The following is a 15,395-nucleotide window of genomic DNA, read 5'->3' as shown; positions in this document are numbered from 1 at the left end:
TGTGCTAAATGAAGCTTAAACACAAGGCCTTTGTTACTTGAGGGCATGAGTCAAAGTCTTGACTCAATGAAGGTGTGTGAAATCCTTTCCAAGAAAGACTGATTAGAAAAGTTTCACTTGAATGAGCAGCTGCAACTCATGGGTACTGAAGCTTACAAGACAACATAATTAGTTCCTCCTACTATCCAGCTCCTCAGAAATCTCTAGTCTGACTCCTCTCTTTACGAGACTTCTAGTTATTCTGCTGATGTGTCAAAGAAAAAGTCATTGCTTTTTCTAAAATATTTGGAAAACAGTATAGGTAAAATGAGAGCTCATAACAGGATATTGTCCTTCTGTGTTAATGGAGCTGTGTTTGTTGCCCCCAAAGCCAATTCATTTATGAGTGAGATAGAGTTTTCCTAGAGGTGGAAAAATCTCCCCATTGCAAGTCTAATCATAAGTGTCATGATTTAAACAAATCTTAATCCTACATTTCTGCCATTAGGCCTGTCTGACAGGAGCATTGTAGTGCTGTGCAAAGCCCTGCAAAATGAAGCAGTTGACTTTAAGTTGGAGGATTTTCCACTGCAACTAACTCATGATTGAGTAATAACATTGCAGCTAAATTCAGTACAGGAGTGACACAGGAACTCCTTGCAAATGTGTTTGGTGTTAGCAAGGCCTGTCAGCTCAGAGGCTGAATCTGCCTTGCATCACATTCCCCTCTACCTGTGATGTATTTCCTGGAGGAGCTGAGAGCTGCAGCCCAGCCTGTTAAGTGCTGGTGCTACCTTTGTCCTGCTAAAGCTTGTGCAGTGTGTTTAGCTGCTGCTGCTAATTCTGCAGGGCTGGGAGGGTGATTTTTAAAAGAGGATCCTGGAGCTGCATTCTGTTCTCTGCTGCTGCTAAGTTGTGCTGCTCTAAGTCACTTAATACAGTTGGTGGTAATATTTTGTCCATGGTTCTGTATGAGACAAAGTAAAGCTCTCAAATACATAGTATATTTTTCAGTCTTAACCATAAGTGAATTGCAAGTATTTCTGGAGCTGGCATCTCAGGAGCAGCTAGAAAGAATACAGATGTAAGGCCATTCTTTCTAGGAAGTGGCTTGCCTTAGAAAGCTGTGGGGCTTTGATATGTGTCAGGTGATGTGGTGAAGACAATGGAGGTATACAGAAATTGTGTTTCTGCTGTGCTATTAGAAACTCATTTGCAAGAGTACTAGTTATGCAAATTTCTGCAATTTCTCTTTTCAAAACAAATGGGAATACAGGTAGGCAGCTGAACAGTACTTTGCTTTACTCTTCTAACCTCACCCTGTTTCCTCCAGCAGTTGAAACAGAAGTGAAAACAGTAGCACCAGGTGCTGCACCAAACAATACTGCCCCCTCTTCTGGCTCACCGACCTCTCCTACTGCTGAAGTTGCTGCCTCTCTGGATAAGGAAACGAGCAACCCCCACGCTATCCCGCGGCGGCACGCCCCCATAGAGCAGCTTGCCAGGCAGGGCTCTTTCAGGGGCTTCCCCGCCCTGAGCCAAAAGATGTCTCCTTTTAAACGCCAGTTGTCTTTGCGAATAAATGAGCTGCCTTCAACAGTGCAAAGGAAGACTGATTTCCCCATGAAAAACTCAGGTAAAACTAAATGGTTCCAGTGAAACATTGCCTTAAATCGTCTCTTTCTTTCTCTCTCTCTCTCTCTTTCTTTCTTTCTTTCTTTCTCTCTCTCTTCCTTCCTTCCTTTCTCTCCCTTCCTTCCTTCCTTCCTTCCTTCCTTCCTTCCTTCCTTCCTTCCTTCCTTCCTTCCTTCCTTCCTTCCTTCCTTCCTTCCTTCCTTCCTTCCTTCCTTCCTTCCTTCCTTCCTTCCTTCCTTCCTTCCTTCCTTCCTTCCTTCCTTCCTTCTTTTCTTTTCTTTTCTTTTCTTTTCTTTTCTTTTCTTTTCTTTTCTTTTCTTTTCTTTTCTTTTCTTTTCTTTTCTTTTCTTTTCTTTTCTTTTCTTTCTCTGTGGTTTCAAGTAACTCCTTATTTTCTAGTAAATCCTTCATCCTTCCTCGTGTTTATCATTTATCATGAACGAACATCACCATGTCAGAAAATTTCTGCTTTGGGAATAGGCAAGAATTTCAATTGTGGGGTTCACATGCAGAAAACAGTTCTAATTGCTATCTGAAGTGTTGGAGCACAGCTTGCAGTGTTCCAGGAATGGGTGTTGGTGAATTAGTAGCTTTGGCTCTTCCCTCTGAGTCACTGAACCAGTTCTTCCACTTACTGTCAGGGCATCCTGAGACACAAATCCCTTCAAGGCCTTAACCACTTGTCTTGGGATCATGTAATGCTCTTCTGTAGTCTGTCCTTCTGTCTGTCTGAATTCTTTTTGAGAGCAAAGAAATTGCTCTTCACATTTCATTAAGAGAATCTATCTGTTTAGGTGGTACAGCTGGCTGTATCAGTATTACGTGGTACAGTTTTCACATGATGATAGTGGGGTTTTCTAAAAGTCATCCTAACATAAACTCCTGGGATGCTCTTTATGTTGCATAATGTCCTGGAGTTCCCTTAGCTAGGTGTTATCCTTCAGGCCAGCTGTACTCTCAGTTGGCAACAGAGCTGGTTTTAGGGTTCTGAGCTTTCAAGTAAAAATTAGTGTGGCAAAGACAAACCCAACAAAAATACTTAGTCTGACTTCTTTCATAATCCTTGTTTAGTGACCTGTGCTTTAAGACCAGCACTGAGCCAATCAGTTTTACAGCAATAGTGCACTGCTTAGTAGTGATAGTCACTGAGCACAGCACAATCCCAATTTTTCATGATTCAGAACATTTCTGATGCATGTTCCCATATATGCCACTGCCAGTGCTGCTTACCGTCCCACTGCATGCACTGTGTTGGAATAACCCTCAAAGAATCAATTTTTGGGCATGCCTCCCCCTGAATTTTAGATCTGGTGCATGTTGTGTGCAGACATTTTATGTTTCTTACACTATTTTGTGCTTGATTATGCCTGCTCATGTCAGTTCTGTGCAATGACAGACTGATGATTGGTACTTTTGGAAAACACTGCCATTAGTAATAATGAGAACATCTGGTAAGCTGGCAGCTTTACTCCAGATGTTACATTATCCACATGATACTGATGCTTCGTTTAAAACTGAGCATCCATTTTATCTGAGCATTCAGCTTTTGCTTTTATGATTCTAGCACAAGAACTGGGGATTTCAGCTACCACTGAACTGGAACAACCACCGCTAACTCTAGACTGAACTTGCCGCTGTGCATTACTGTCAGTACATTTAAAGTTCATCTAGTTTCTGTACAAGTATGTTGTTGGAACACTTAACTCTATAATAAGTATTTTCATTTCACAGAATGCCAAATCTTAGAGCCAAACCTTTGAGAAGTTTAGCACTTTAATACTGAAAGATTTAGATCTCTACTTAAACTGTAGGAAACCCTTTTTATTTTCTGATACCAGCATCCTTTAAATCTGGAACAGTGATCTCCTTGCCCTCTTGACTTAATCACAAAATACATTAATGTGGTGTTCTATTTCAGGCCAGATCTTCAACACTAATGTAAAAAAAAAAAAAAAAGCTGTCATGCAAATCAGTAGCAAGAACATGTAGGACATAAGGGAACTAATTATATTTCAATTTCACATTGGTAGTTGTAAATTGTTTCTGTATCCTTTAAACTTTCAATTTAATGAATTCTGTTTACATTTTAGTCCCAGAGGTAGAAGGGGAAACAGACAGCATTAGTGCCCTGTGCTCTCAGATCACCAGTGCTTTCAGCACACCATCAGAAGATCCTTTCTCTTCGGCCCCCATGACAAAACCAGTGACAGTAGTTGCACCACAGTCTCCTGCCTTTCAAGGTTTGTGATTTCTTTGGGTGCTGGATGAGGCTTGAATGCACATAATGTTGCTTTCTAGTCACACATGGTCTTAATTTCTTGTGCAAGTCCTGTTACCAGTATTTTGGGTGAATGCATCCTGCTTTATTCATCTTGTCTGTTTAATTTTTCTGTGGTTTTGTTTTTAACAATAAGTTCATGCACCTACCAAACGATAGTTACCTCTAAAAGGAACTGGCTTTGAGGTAATGGCTATTTTATCATTCTGCCTCCTGAGCTGCATAGGAGTGTGTCATAGGAACCAAATCTCGCAAGGGAAGGGATTTTGTGCTACCATAATTACTGGTTTTTACACAAATTCTTAGATAAGTTGTGGGAAAATGCCAGCTCTAGAACTCATAGCAGCCATTGGTATTCCTTTCACTGCTATGCTTTTATAGAAGTTGTGTGAAAAAAGAACCTCTCCATGTTAAATGTAGTTATTGTTACTTTGTATCTACAAAGTGTTGTTCTTTTTAATCTAAAATTAACTGTACAATAACTACTGGTGTGCCATATCTCTTCCTTATAGAAACAACAAATTTAACTTCAGTCAGTTGTCAGAACTCAAGGCCTCCTAACAGACATCAAAATCCACCATCCCATGATTCTTTTAACAAGTGTTGGCTTGGTGAAATGAAATTTACTCTCTGTATTGGCTGTCAGTCCAGTTTGGCTACTTACACGAACTCCTGTCATGTGGAAGTGTCTAAAAGTGTTGTATGTGGATAGGTATGACCCGGCCCACTAATACTCCAGTCACGTGCATGCCTTGCATGAATTAATCGCACTGATGTTGTCTGCTCCCATTTTAGTTAATGGCACTGCCTCTGCCTTCTGTGTGCTTGCTGCTAAACCATCCCAAGCTGCTGTAGTGTCCACAGCTATGCCAGTTCGTGAAACCAATCCTTGGGCTCATGCTCCTGCTGCTAATACTGGAGCTGCGGCCGTGGTCACTGGTAAGAGTGGAAGTAGATCCAGTGCATTGCTATAAGAACTTGGATCAAAAGCATAATTGAGCCCTTGAGACAATTGTCAGTGCCACTTAATGGCATGTGGAAGGAACAGGAACAAAAGCCGGAAGTAGTAGTGTTTTGTGCGAGTGGATAGAGGGAAGCGATGAACTTGCTGGTGCTAGGTCTGTAATCTGGACTGATTCTTATTTTGGCAGCATTTTATAAAATCAGTGCTTAAAAAGGAAGTAATGAAGTTGTATGCAAATTTGTGTGTATAAAAGGGAAGGAGTCTGTGTGTACCCAAAATAATTTTATGTGTTCTTTTCACTAATGTACATAAGGAGGGATTAAGTGTGTTGCCTAAAGGCTTAGAGGTTCATTTCTTCTGTTTAGTAAGTTTAGTGTGTCCCTCCAGGCCTTGTCTGCACTGTGTAAGGTGAAATAGTCATCCATGTGGGCACAGAGGCTAGAAGGCTGTAGTCTGAGTTACTTCATGTCATGGTGTAAGCGCCACTCCACGAGAGAAACTTCGCTAGTGAAACAGTAGGTTCTGCTTGGCCTTGTAAAAGCACCGGACTTTGTCTGTAAAACAGTTTCTTAGACCTTTGTGTTCCAAGTCCACCAGTCCTGAGCTGTGCATTCAGAAACTGATACTTCCCAGTTAGGGGGATTAGTGATTATGGACCAGATCATTGCTACCAAGTTATGAGTGCAGGCAGCAGCTTTCCTGTGTACCCTGAAGTCTTAGATGTCTGCTAAGAAGAAAAAAACGCCATAAATCTCTGCTTTAGTGAAGAAGCACTTACCTACCTCATCTTGAAGAATGTCTTCCTAGAACAGAACAGTACAGTGGATGCATAAAGATGCTTCCAATAGTGGGAGCATCTTTCAGTCATGTCACTGTGTGTTCTTGTGTACACCCTCCAGTCTTTCTAACCAATAAAAGGATGAGGAGTGGAAATATTAGTGACTTGCCCATGCTTTCCTTCTCAGGCACTGAATGGAGCAGCACCTCCTCAGGTGCGGCCTCACCGAGTCTCTTCCAAGGAAATCACAGACGTACTCCCTCAGAGGCAGACCGCTGGTTGGAAGAGGTCTCAAAGACTGTCAGAGCCCAACAGCAGCCAACCTCAGCCCCAGCCCCACAGCCACTGCTCCAGCCTCCTCCAGCAGCTCCAGCCTCCCAGTCGGCACCAGCCTTCCCAGTCAGCACCTTCATCGCGCCTCAGCCTGTGCCGGTGGGCGTGGTACCGCCCATGCAGCCAGCATTTATTCCAGCTCAGCCCTACGCTGTAGCGAATGGGATGACCTATGCAGCCCCAAGCGTCCCTGTGGTCGGGATCACACCTTCCCAGATGGTGGCCAACGTCTTTGGTACTGCCAGCCACACTCCAGCGGCCCACCCGCACCAGTCCCCCAGCCTGGTGAAGCAGCAGTCGGTCCCTCAGTACGACAGCGGCAGCGGCAGCGCCACCGCCAGCCCCTTCTTCCACCCGCCCGCGCAGCACAACGGCTCCGCCGCCTTCAACGGCGTGGAGGGCGGCAAGTGGGCTGCCGAGGACAGGCACGCGCAGCCCCCCGCACCCGGCCCACAGCTCGACCCCTTCGAGGCGCAGTGGGCGGCTCTGGAGGGCAAGGCCAAGCAGCGCACCAACCCCTCCCCCACCAACCCCTTCTCCAGTGACCTACAGAAAACATTCGAGATCGAACTCTGAGCACTCCTGGGGGGGCCGATAAATTGTACATTAGGCTAGAGGGATAAAGGGAGCGGAGGGGCTGTTTCTGATCAGTTTGCTTTGATAATCCCAATGGTCCCTTCAAACAAAAATGGGTTAGAAAGAGGGAGCAATTTTGGGGAGGATGGAAACACACAGAGAATTTAATGTGCAGTTCTTAAAAGGAATCCTGGAGCCACCCCAGTCTGCATTCCCTCGTCTCTTGGAAAGGTGTAAGTCAAATGGAGTGAAGGAAGGCACCCAGTCCCAAAGCCTGTTCTGCAGAAACATCAATCATCTCACAGAAAGGAAGGCAGATGTTTGTACCTGTGTCCTCCTGATGCCCTGGAAGCCCTGGATGTTCCCCCTCAGGGAAAAATTGGGTAGGGTGGGGGGTGGATATGGGTGGGATGTTGTCACCTTAGCAAAAGCTAGGTTTGTGGAAAAAGTTGAGCTTCCATTTTGAGTAACAAAGTGAATATTATATGTAAAGAATAAAGTAAAGCCAAAATCTTTATTTTTATGCATTTAGAATATTTTAAATAGTTGGATATTAAAAGCTGTATGAGTTGTAAGTAATCTTGCCAAAGGTTAAAAAACAAGGGGGTTGGATGTAAGAAATTGTACATAAGATTGATTTATCGCTGATTCTTATAGTAAGTAATATTGGGGGGGGGGGGTGGAAAAAGGGGCTCTAGCTTGTTCTTGTATCTGTTCATTGTAAGTAGCATATTGCAACAACAATCACAACCAATAAGTCATTATATCGTAGTTTTAAATAAAGAAAACTAAAGAATAGTATTGTCATGGTTTGAGAACCATGGGGAGAATTTACTGTTTTTTATTGGAATCAGTCTACATATTCTATATAGTATGGATTTTTTTCCTTTCATATATTGCTGCAGTTTCTTTGTCTTAATCTATTGGTTCTAACACTACTGTGACAACTTACTGTCATCATATCTACATCCTGGGGCTGCCTGGGAAACCATTTTTATGTTTGTCTGTCAATAGTTCTTAGAGGTTTTTAACTTTGGTTTTATTTTTTCCCACTGATTTGTGAAACCTTGTGGTTAAGGCTGCAGCTGGTCCAGGTTCTGCCTCTGGTGACTTGTGAAAACCATCTCATTTTAACTTTACTTTTAAACTTTGGCCTTACAAGCAAATGTAAGTTATATATATTTGTACTGATGATTTATAATCTGCTTTAACAGAAATAAATGTTGGTGGTAGAAGCACTGCCTGTGAGAGACTTATTTCCCACAGTAATTCAGTTTCAGCATTTGCCCTTCTGGGTATCTTCTGTCTTGTAAGGTGGATGTGGATCAGCACATCCACCTTAAAAGACAGGCTGCTTAGGCTGCTTGCTTACCTAGCAGCCTAAGAATAATATCTTAACACCTCTCATTTTCTACAACCTGTTAGGTTGCATTGAACTTTAAAACTGAATTTCAAAATATCCTTGTGATGCATAAACACTTAAAGCTCTGAAATAGAGGTCTTTATTGAAAACATCAGATTCTGGGTTTGCAGGGCTGTATTTTCTATCACTAAATATTTACAAAGAGACAATTCAGTAACATTCAGTAATGGCAAAAAGGAAACCTCTTTCCTTCCCCTACTATTAGAAAGAGCCATATGAGATAATGATGTATGTTCACCTCTTCTCCATTCTTCCACTGAGTTAATATCTACTCTGTTTGTGTGACTGGTTCTTACCACATTCTTATGGCCACCACGTCAGTTTAGACACAAGGAAAAAAGTCAGACTCCATAACCTGAAGGGGAATAAACACTGCCTTTGTTAGCCCTCCGATTTGAGCTTGCCAGCAGTTTCCATTTCCAGGCAAGTACGGTGAGTCTTACAGTGACAGTCTAGAAAAGTACAACTTGTGACACTACAAATTCTTACCTGTGTTCAGTATGGTATGAATAGTAATGCAAACACTCCCTGTGGGATTTGAGTTGGTGTCAATGGTTTTTTCAGTTTTCAAAAAGCAAACAAGTATTTATAGACATTTATAGTAGGAAAGAAAGCAGCTAGTTATGTATCTTTCACAGTAAGGGCCCCAAGATCAAGCTGAAAATAGCCCAGTATAGTTACACCCTTCTGCCCTGCAGATAAGCACTTCCTACAACCCATTGTTTAGAGAAAAAAATTAACATCTTGATTCTCACATAAAAAAGTAAACCTTGAGTAGGTGATTAAGTGGTACTACAGAGAGGGAGAAGCTGATCTTGTCAGAAGAAATGCAAAGATCCTTTAGTTAACTTGATGGCATGGATTTACAGCAGGGAGCTGCGTGCCTGTCAATCCACCTTTACTGCCATGGTTGTGCAGCTGAAAGGAGGTCAGCATCACCTCTGCACTAGCCAGAGCACTTCCTGGCCCCATCTTACATAACCACAGAGTTTAAATGATAGGTAACTACACAGAATATTTAAATATTCTAAAAATAAGGCCTCTGGCATCTTAGAAAGGGATTTTATAGAACTGGTTACTTACTCTGGGACAAAAGGGTCTGACACGTCCACAATCCACTTCCAACCATGCTCCTGAGCAGAGCCTGACTACCCCTTGATGCCACACATGGAACAGAGAGGGCTTCAAAATGACTGGAATTTACAGAGTCTCTGATTAGTCCCTGATCTCCAAAGGCAAAAATCATACCATTTACTAAAATGGTAAAATATCCCATACAGACACACAGAGAAAAAGGTGCTGCTCTGAGATGTTAAATGGAAAAACATGTACAAACACAAGTGGATGTTTTCAGGACCATCTCATTGTTCTTAAATATCCAGTAATTTCAAACCTTATACTGTAATGCCTGCCCTGCATTCCAGCAGAGGATTTTTTCCCTAATCAAATTAAAGGGTCTTAAATGCAAAATAAGGTTTTTTGTCTCTCCTAGCAAACAGAATCTATCAGACCAAAGAAGGACCCAGCCCCAAATAGCTGTGACTGTCACCTGTCTCTCCTGTACTGGATTGCTTGTAGCCTTTGCTGTTCATTGGCATCCTAGAGCAGTGTGTTCAGTCCTGAAGCATACCCGTGCTGATTTAGCTGCATTTCTTACAAGCCTTAAAGTAACACAAGAAGAAAACAAAAGTAGAAAAACCCAATCCTCCATCCCCCAAACCAAAATACCAACAACCTCCTTTATACCTACATCTATGCAAATAATACATGGGTAATGTTGCTAATAATTATGATCAACCCATCCAAGTCTAGAATGAGGAAGAAGGGGACTGTCAGGGCTGATGCTAGGGTAGGACAGTAGTGTGAAGGCTGTAAAAGAGTCCTTTTGCTCAAAAGTAATTCAATTTTGAGATACTGAAGATACTCAAGGCCTTTCCTGGTTTAACATGATATAATCAATATAATCTCACCTCCCCACCCCTAATGCCTGAGATTTTCAGAGCCCCAGATAAGGGGGCTCTCTTGGTCTTGAAATGAAGGATGCTTTTCAGCTACAGCTGCTCTGCATCTGGAAGTCCTAACTTGTTAGCCTGTAGCAGCAGGCATCAGCTCAGGCCACATGCAGAGCCAGGCTTTCCTGAATTTAACTGAGACTAGAGCAGATTCTTGGGAGGTGTGTTCTGGCAAGTGAAATGCCCCTACACACGTATTTCCATGTGTTTATTATTAGCCCCTGCCCAAACTCAGCACAACGTCAGAACATCACAGTTCCAGCTCAGGGGAAAAAGATTACCTGCTGAGCCTTCCTAGAATGAGTGCTATTTAAACTGCAGCATCTCAGAACAGGTAACAGTGTTGGTATATTCATCTAAATTACCCCTAGCATTCAGGAAGGGCTAAAAGTAGTTTTCTGTTTTGTCTTAAGCTTTCTGTGAAGCCTTGCTTCTGCATTTCACTCCAAAGCTGATTGCAGTCAAGAAGAAACCAAAGTGACCCTACTAGAAATTTGTCTAAGGTCTGCTGGAATAAAACAGTTACAGTGTCATGACATTACAGCTGCATCCCCAGAGCCAGTAATCTCCTAGGACCTGAACACTAATTTTGTATGCATCAAGCTGTTTCTCATGGCCAGAGTCCTTTGCATTTAGATGGAAAGTGTTCCCCAGGAGCACTTGTTCAGCAAAACTCATTGGAGGAACAAATGTTCATGGCTCATTAGTGCTTCAGCTGAAATGGTTCAGGCCCATCTTCAAACACTTCAGAGATTATGTTTTTAAGGGCACTTCTCTCTTGCTTGTATGAAGTCTCTCCCTCTTTCATGCTGGTCATCTGCCTTCTCTAGTCACATCATCCTTACATCCCTATTATCATCTGGTTTCTGTGAATGACAGCAACAACTCTTAAGAGATGGATTAGGTACAGCAAGGCATACAGGGGAAAAGGAGTTTACCATAAACCTGAGGGTGGTGGGTCTCCCACCTTTGAACATTTACACTCACTACACGCTGTTCAGTTCACCCTCATGGGCTTTCCAGCAGGGCAGAGTTCCTAGAACTGTCCCATGCAGTAAAAGAACAGAGTTGAGACCTCCAGTCTTGTCATCGGTCACTGTGGTGGTGGCTGTCACCCGCGGGGGTGCGGGGGGCTGCCCTGGGGGCGGTGGCGGGCGCAGCTGGCGCAGCAGAAGCTGGAATAGTACTCGTTACCACAGAGCTGGGCCTGCAGGATCAGGTCACAGTTGGCAAGGTGGGGCTGGTCCACGCACTCTCTGCTCAGGTCCACAACATGATTCACAGTAGCTGCAGCCAAACAAAGGGTGAACCGGCTGTAAATTTATCCTCAGATTGCTATTCCATCCCAAAAGACACAGCACGTTCCTGCTTCCTCCACCCCGCCAGCTCTAAATTTAGTCCAACATCAAGAAGGAGAGATGAGTTTCAAGATGAAACAGATACCTCTAGTGAGATACAGGAGGAAAATGCAGTTTCCAGGGAGAGGAGAGACCACTCTATCTACCCTCTATATAAAGATAGCTGGATGGTGTCTAAAGGCCAACTACAAATCATGCAACCAACTATTTGGTCAAGCAACTATGGCATTTTGGCTTCAGGAAGTTAATCAGGCTCCCAGTGCCCTGGACAGGGGGTGTTTCCAGCATCCTGCTTTTCCGTCCATGGGCTCCTGAGGCAGCGTGACCCAGAGGCTCCTGCTGTTCCCCCAAGCCCGAGGCTGGTGCTGGACTGGCACACACAATGGGTGTGATAGTGGCCAGGGGCCGGGCACTGTGCTGGGAGAAGCAGGAAGGCTGGGCTGGACTCACTGCTAGGCCGGCTCCTCAGCATCTTCACCTCCGAGCTGGCGCTAACTGAGCTGCTGCCTCTGTAGGCACTGCATGTGTAGGATCCCTCATCAGCCTCTTGGACGTTGATGATAGTCAGGCTTCCATCCTGGGACAGGTGGATGTGGTGGCCATCCCCCCACATGGGAACTCCATTCCTGTGGTGAAAAACAAAATATTTCACTATTGCCACCCCTGGGTGCTAAAGGAGCTTCCTGTGCTCTTTGGAAAATAATGTTCTGTGAAAGGGGTGATTTTTTACAAGTTCAGCAGGAAGGAAGAAATCTTTTGCACAACCTGCCCCTGCAGTTGGGTGGTAACATGAGCCTGAGTCAGTCTGTATCCGTTGCCCAGTGTCTGCGTGGGAGGTAGCTGAGTCTGTGTGCTCTGTGCAAAGATATTGCCCTTTCTGCTAGCACACATTCTTGAGGTTTGAGGAACTAAGAGAAAATCCAGTGTGCCTTTCCCTCTCTCCAGGTTGTGGTCTGGCAGTACTTGTTTGGCTGGCATTGATAGCAGCACATATTGCTTGATGAGCATATAGGGTAGTGAACAATGTGCCCTCTTTCCTCTCCCTTTAAAAATTTGTTAAAAAAAAAAAGCAATGTTGTGTCTCTGTTCAGTTCTTCCTAGAATAATCTGTGCCCAGCAGGAAAACTGTCTGAATTGTGAACTCCTGGTTACCAATGAAATGAAATTGGTTTCACTGAAAAGGGCTTCGTTCCAACTCTGAAACATGCATCATTTTGTTAGGTCAAATACCAAACTTATGTATAGAAGAAAAGCTCTGTGTGTGAGATGGCCCACTTCAACTTCAGTCCTAACCCTTGGAATTTCAACATTTACCCATCCATCTCTTTGGATAGTTTGTAAGAACGCTCCAAAGCAGAACTGATTATTTTCAAACAGGAAAAACAATCCTCACTAAACACTTGCACAAATTCAGAGTTTCCTGGTAAACTATCAGGGTAAGAGGACACAGCTTTTCACTTTTAAATGCTTCTAAATCTCCTTTGCTCCCAGACAGTAAATAGAACTGTTGCAACAGGAAGCTGGGAGAAGAGGGTCCAAAATGTCTGTCACAATTAGGCAGAGAGGGTTTTTTGAAAAGCAACTAAAGCTTTTCCTCTGATTACTTATTTTCATTCATGTTATTTTCATGTCACTAGTTTTCCAGCACAGAGCCCTTCTGAACTCCATAAAATCTTAGTTTAACGTCTGATTTTCTCCTTATTTTGGGTGGAACATGAACTTGATGACCCCCACACTCCACAGGGATCTTGTCCAGGATTTTTGGGTAACATCCAAGTTGTTTTAAAAAGGGTAGGTGATACTAGTTGGGGCTGATAACTGTGGTCTCTGCCATACCTGGCAAGCACCCTGCATTAACATTTGGAGGGTAAATGATGAGGTTTAGGAAGAGAAGGAAAGAGAAGTTCCATCTCATTTTTGCTTACCTTGACCACCTTATATTCACATTGTTGCCAGTCACTGTACAATGAAGCTGAGCAGTCCCTCCCTCAGGTACCATGATGCTTGGCAGAAGACCAGTGATCCTCAACTCTCCTGGACCAGAAGGGAAATCATCACTAGCAGGGGGACAATGCCATCCTCTCCCTGGGAGTAGGAGCATTCCCTCATGGGAAAAGTCAAACACATCCCATAATGAGCTACAAGCCCCTGGGCCTTGAAACAGCATGTTTGAGGCTGTGCTGTTGTTGCTCTGGGGAATGTGGATTTCCTAGGACTTTGGCCCAAGAAAGGACAAGTAACAGAGGTCTCAAAGCTGGACACGTGCATGTCACATACACAGAAGAACCATCTCTTTAGTTTCTCTTGCTCTTATCCCACACCAGTGTCCCAGAAACAAGGCCCTGAGAGTCACTCTTACTGTGCTGTCAATCCCCTTTTCCCAGCTGCCTGGAGCACTGGACACATGCAGATGACTGCTGGGTAAAACAACTCATTCTTCCCTTGCCCTCAGGATGCCTGGCAAACTCTAGGTGTGAAGCAAAGAGGCACAGCCAGCAATGGAACCCACGCTGGCCCTGCACAGGGCCCTGTTTCCCCCTCCTGTGCCCATGAGCCGGGTGTGCTGCTACCCATCCCGTACCTAGAGGCCGGAGCAGGACCTGGCGCTGGTCGCGGTCACGTCCATTGGAGGCAAGGCAGGTGAAGAAGCCAATGTCCTCAGAGCTGACCCTGCTGATCAGCAGGGCCCCATCCGACTGCTGCCTGTGCCTGGGGAACAAAGCCAGCGTGTCCCTCAGCCTGTGCTTGGGTCAGGATGGCACTCCTGGGAGCCAGCAGAGGTGAAGCTAAGCCTCGTGTACAACTTTGTAGTACCACTGAGCAAAGACTTAGCAGCTCAGATGCTGCAGGGGTTGTAATGCAACCCTTAGTCCTCAAATCCCAGCACTGATGCTGTAACAGTCTGGAAAAACTTGCTGCTAGAGCAGATTTCTGGGAGCAGAGAGAGGGGAGAGCAGCTGTAGAAGTAGCTGTGGAAGTTCACTGAAGATGCTCTGATGTCTCTCTGCTGAGAACCTCTGCCCTTGCTCACTGACCAGCTGGTTTTTGGCAAATTTGCTAGCCATGTGTTCTTTTTCTGCTAACCTTATAACTGAATAAATTTGAACCCTGGTTCACTCATAGACCCTGTGTCACAGCTGTTCCCTCAAGGGTTCAACATTCAAACTTCCATCTGTGAGGGAGGGAGGACAGGACAGGCCAGCAGTATGGCCTGGCCCTGATGGAGGAGGCTGGACAGCATAAAGCCAGACAGGCCCTCACTGCATGGCCAACAGCTCTGTTCTCTCAGAGAGGAGACAGGGAAGGAAAAGCAAGGAGGAGGCTCTTCTCATGAACAGTTAGAACCACCTGGGAGCTCACCTGGGAGAGGAGAGGGGCTGCCCATCTTTCTGCCACTCAATGGTGAGAGCTGGTGACGCTTCCACTGTGCAGGGAAGTCTGACTCTCTCGCCCACATTGGCCTCCACTACTGTGGGCTCGCTCTTATCCATTTTCAACCTGCAAAGTTCACAAGCACAGCAAAAGAGGTAGAAACTTCCTTGCTCAGCATTTGACCTTCAGCACAAGGCTTTATCAATCACAGGCCTTATTTTTTGCCTCCAATGGCAAAGGGAGGCCTCTACTCCCATGAGAGCTCTAATGCTTGCCATTACCTACATTCACTCCCAACATTCAGAAAAGAGCAGCCTCTATAAAATCCTGCTCTAGTTCATCACAGCATGGTGCTACACTCCTGTCAGCCAGCTTAATTTACAGACAGCAACCCTTATAACAACTCTGTGGATAACAGCTGAAGATGCATTAACAATGTGAACACATGGCAAACAGTACAAAGTCCTAAAGAGGGCACTGAGCAAGATTCCCCTTAGGTGCTTCTCTGGCATGCAAAAATGAGCCTTTTTAGGGTGTGAAGAGCCTATTGCAATCACCTGACTGCACCAGGTCCAGGAGCTGCTTGTCCACTTCATGCAGCAGAAAGGTTGAGGTCATGTCCTCACATCACTCATCTCATGTTCTTTGCTCTCTTACAGCTAAACACTGTCTTAGAAGGGAACTAAA

General features: G+C 44.4%; 2 protein-coding genes across 12 annotated transcripts in view; one reads left to right on the top strand and one right to left on the bottom strand.

Moving 5' to 3' along the window:
- The window catches only part of NUMB (NUMB endocytic adaptor protein), a 92,294-nt gene extending 84,516 nt beyond the window's left edge, over positions 1–7,778 (top strand). For 6 of the 10 annotated variants that reach the window (XM_071427253.1, XM_071427252.1, XM_071427247.1 and 3 more), the window contains 3 exons: positions 1,313–1,615; positions 3,705–3,854; positions 5,822–7,778. In XM_071427253.1, coding sequence (XP_071283354.1) covers positions 1,313–1,615; positions 3,705–3,854; positions 5,822–6,543 — 1,175 coding nt within the window. In that variant the 3' untranslated portion in view covers positions 6,544–7,778. Of the gene's footprint in view, positions 1–1,312; positions 1,616–3,704; positions 3,855–4,687; positions 4,832–5,821 lie in introns of all 10 variants that reach the window. The other 4 variants (XM_071427254.1, XM_071427251.1, XM_071427256.1 and 1 more) reach the window with 3 other exon arrangements.
- A 2,216-nt stretch (positions 7,779–9,994) lies between these two features.
- PAPLN (papilin, proteoglycan like sulfated glycoprotein) overlaps positions 9,995–15,395 on the bottom strand; it is a 47,557-nt gene continuing 42,156 nt past the window's right edge. For both annotated transcript variants that reach the window (XM_071427245.1, XM_071427246.1), the window contains exons 23-27: positions 14,697–14,834; positions 13,918–14,045; positions 13,262–13,370; positions 11,787–11,962; positions 9,995–11,265 (exon numbers count right to left, since the gene is read on the bottom strand). In XM_071427245.1, the coding sequence (XP_071283346.1) occupies positions 11,090–11,265; positions 11,787–11,962; positions 13,262–13,370; positions 13,918–14,045; positions 14,697–14,834 (727 nt within the window). In that variant the 3' untranslated portion in view covers positions 9,995–11,089. The remainder of the gene's footprint in view (positions 11,266–11,786; positions 11,963–13,261; positions 13,371–13,917; positions 14,046–14,696; positions 14,835–15,395) is intronic.

Source organism: Agelaius tricolor, unplaced genomic scaffold (genome assembly GCF_023055355.1).
Source record: "Agelaius tricolor isolate 1412-34295 unplaced genomic scaffold, bAgeTri1.0.p SCAF_5, whole genome shotgun sequence".
Taxonomy (NCBI): domain Eukaryota; kingdom Metazoa; phylum Chordata; class Aves; order Passeriformes; family Icteridae; genus Agelaius; species Agelaius tricolor.
This window is presented reverse-complemented; position numbering and strand designations above follow the sequence as displayed.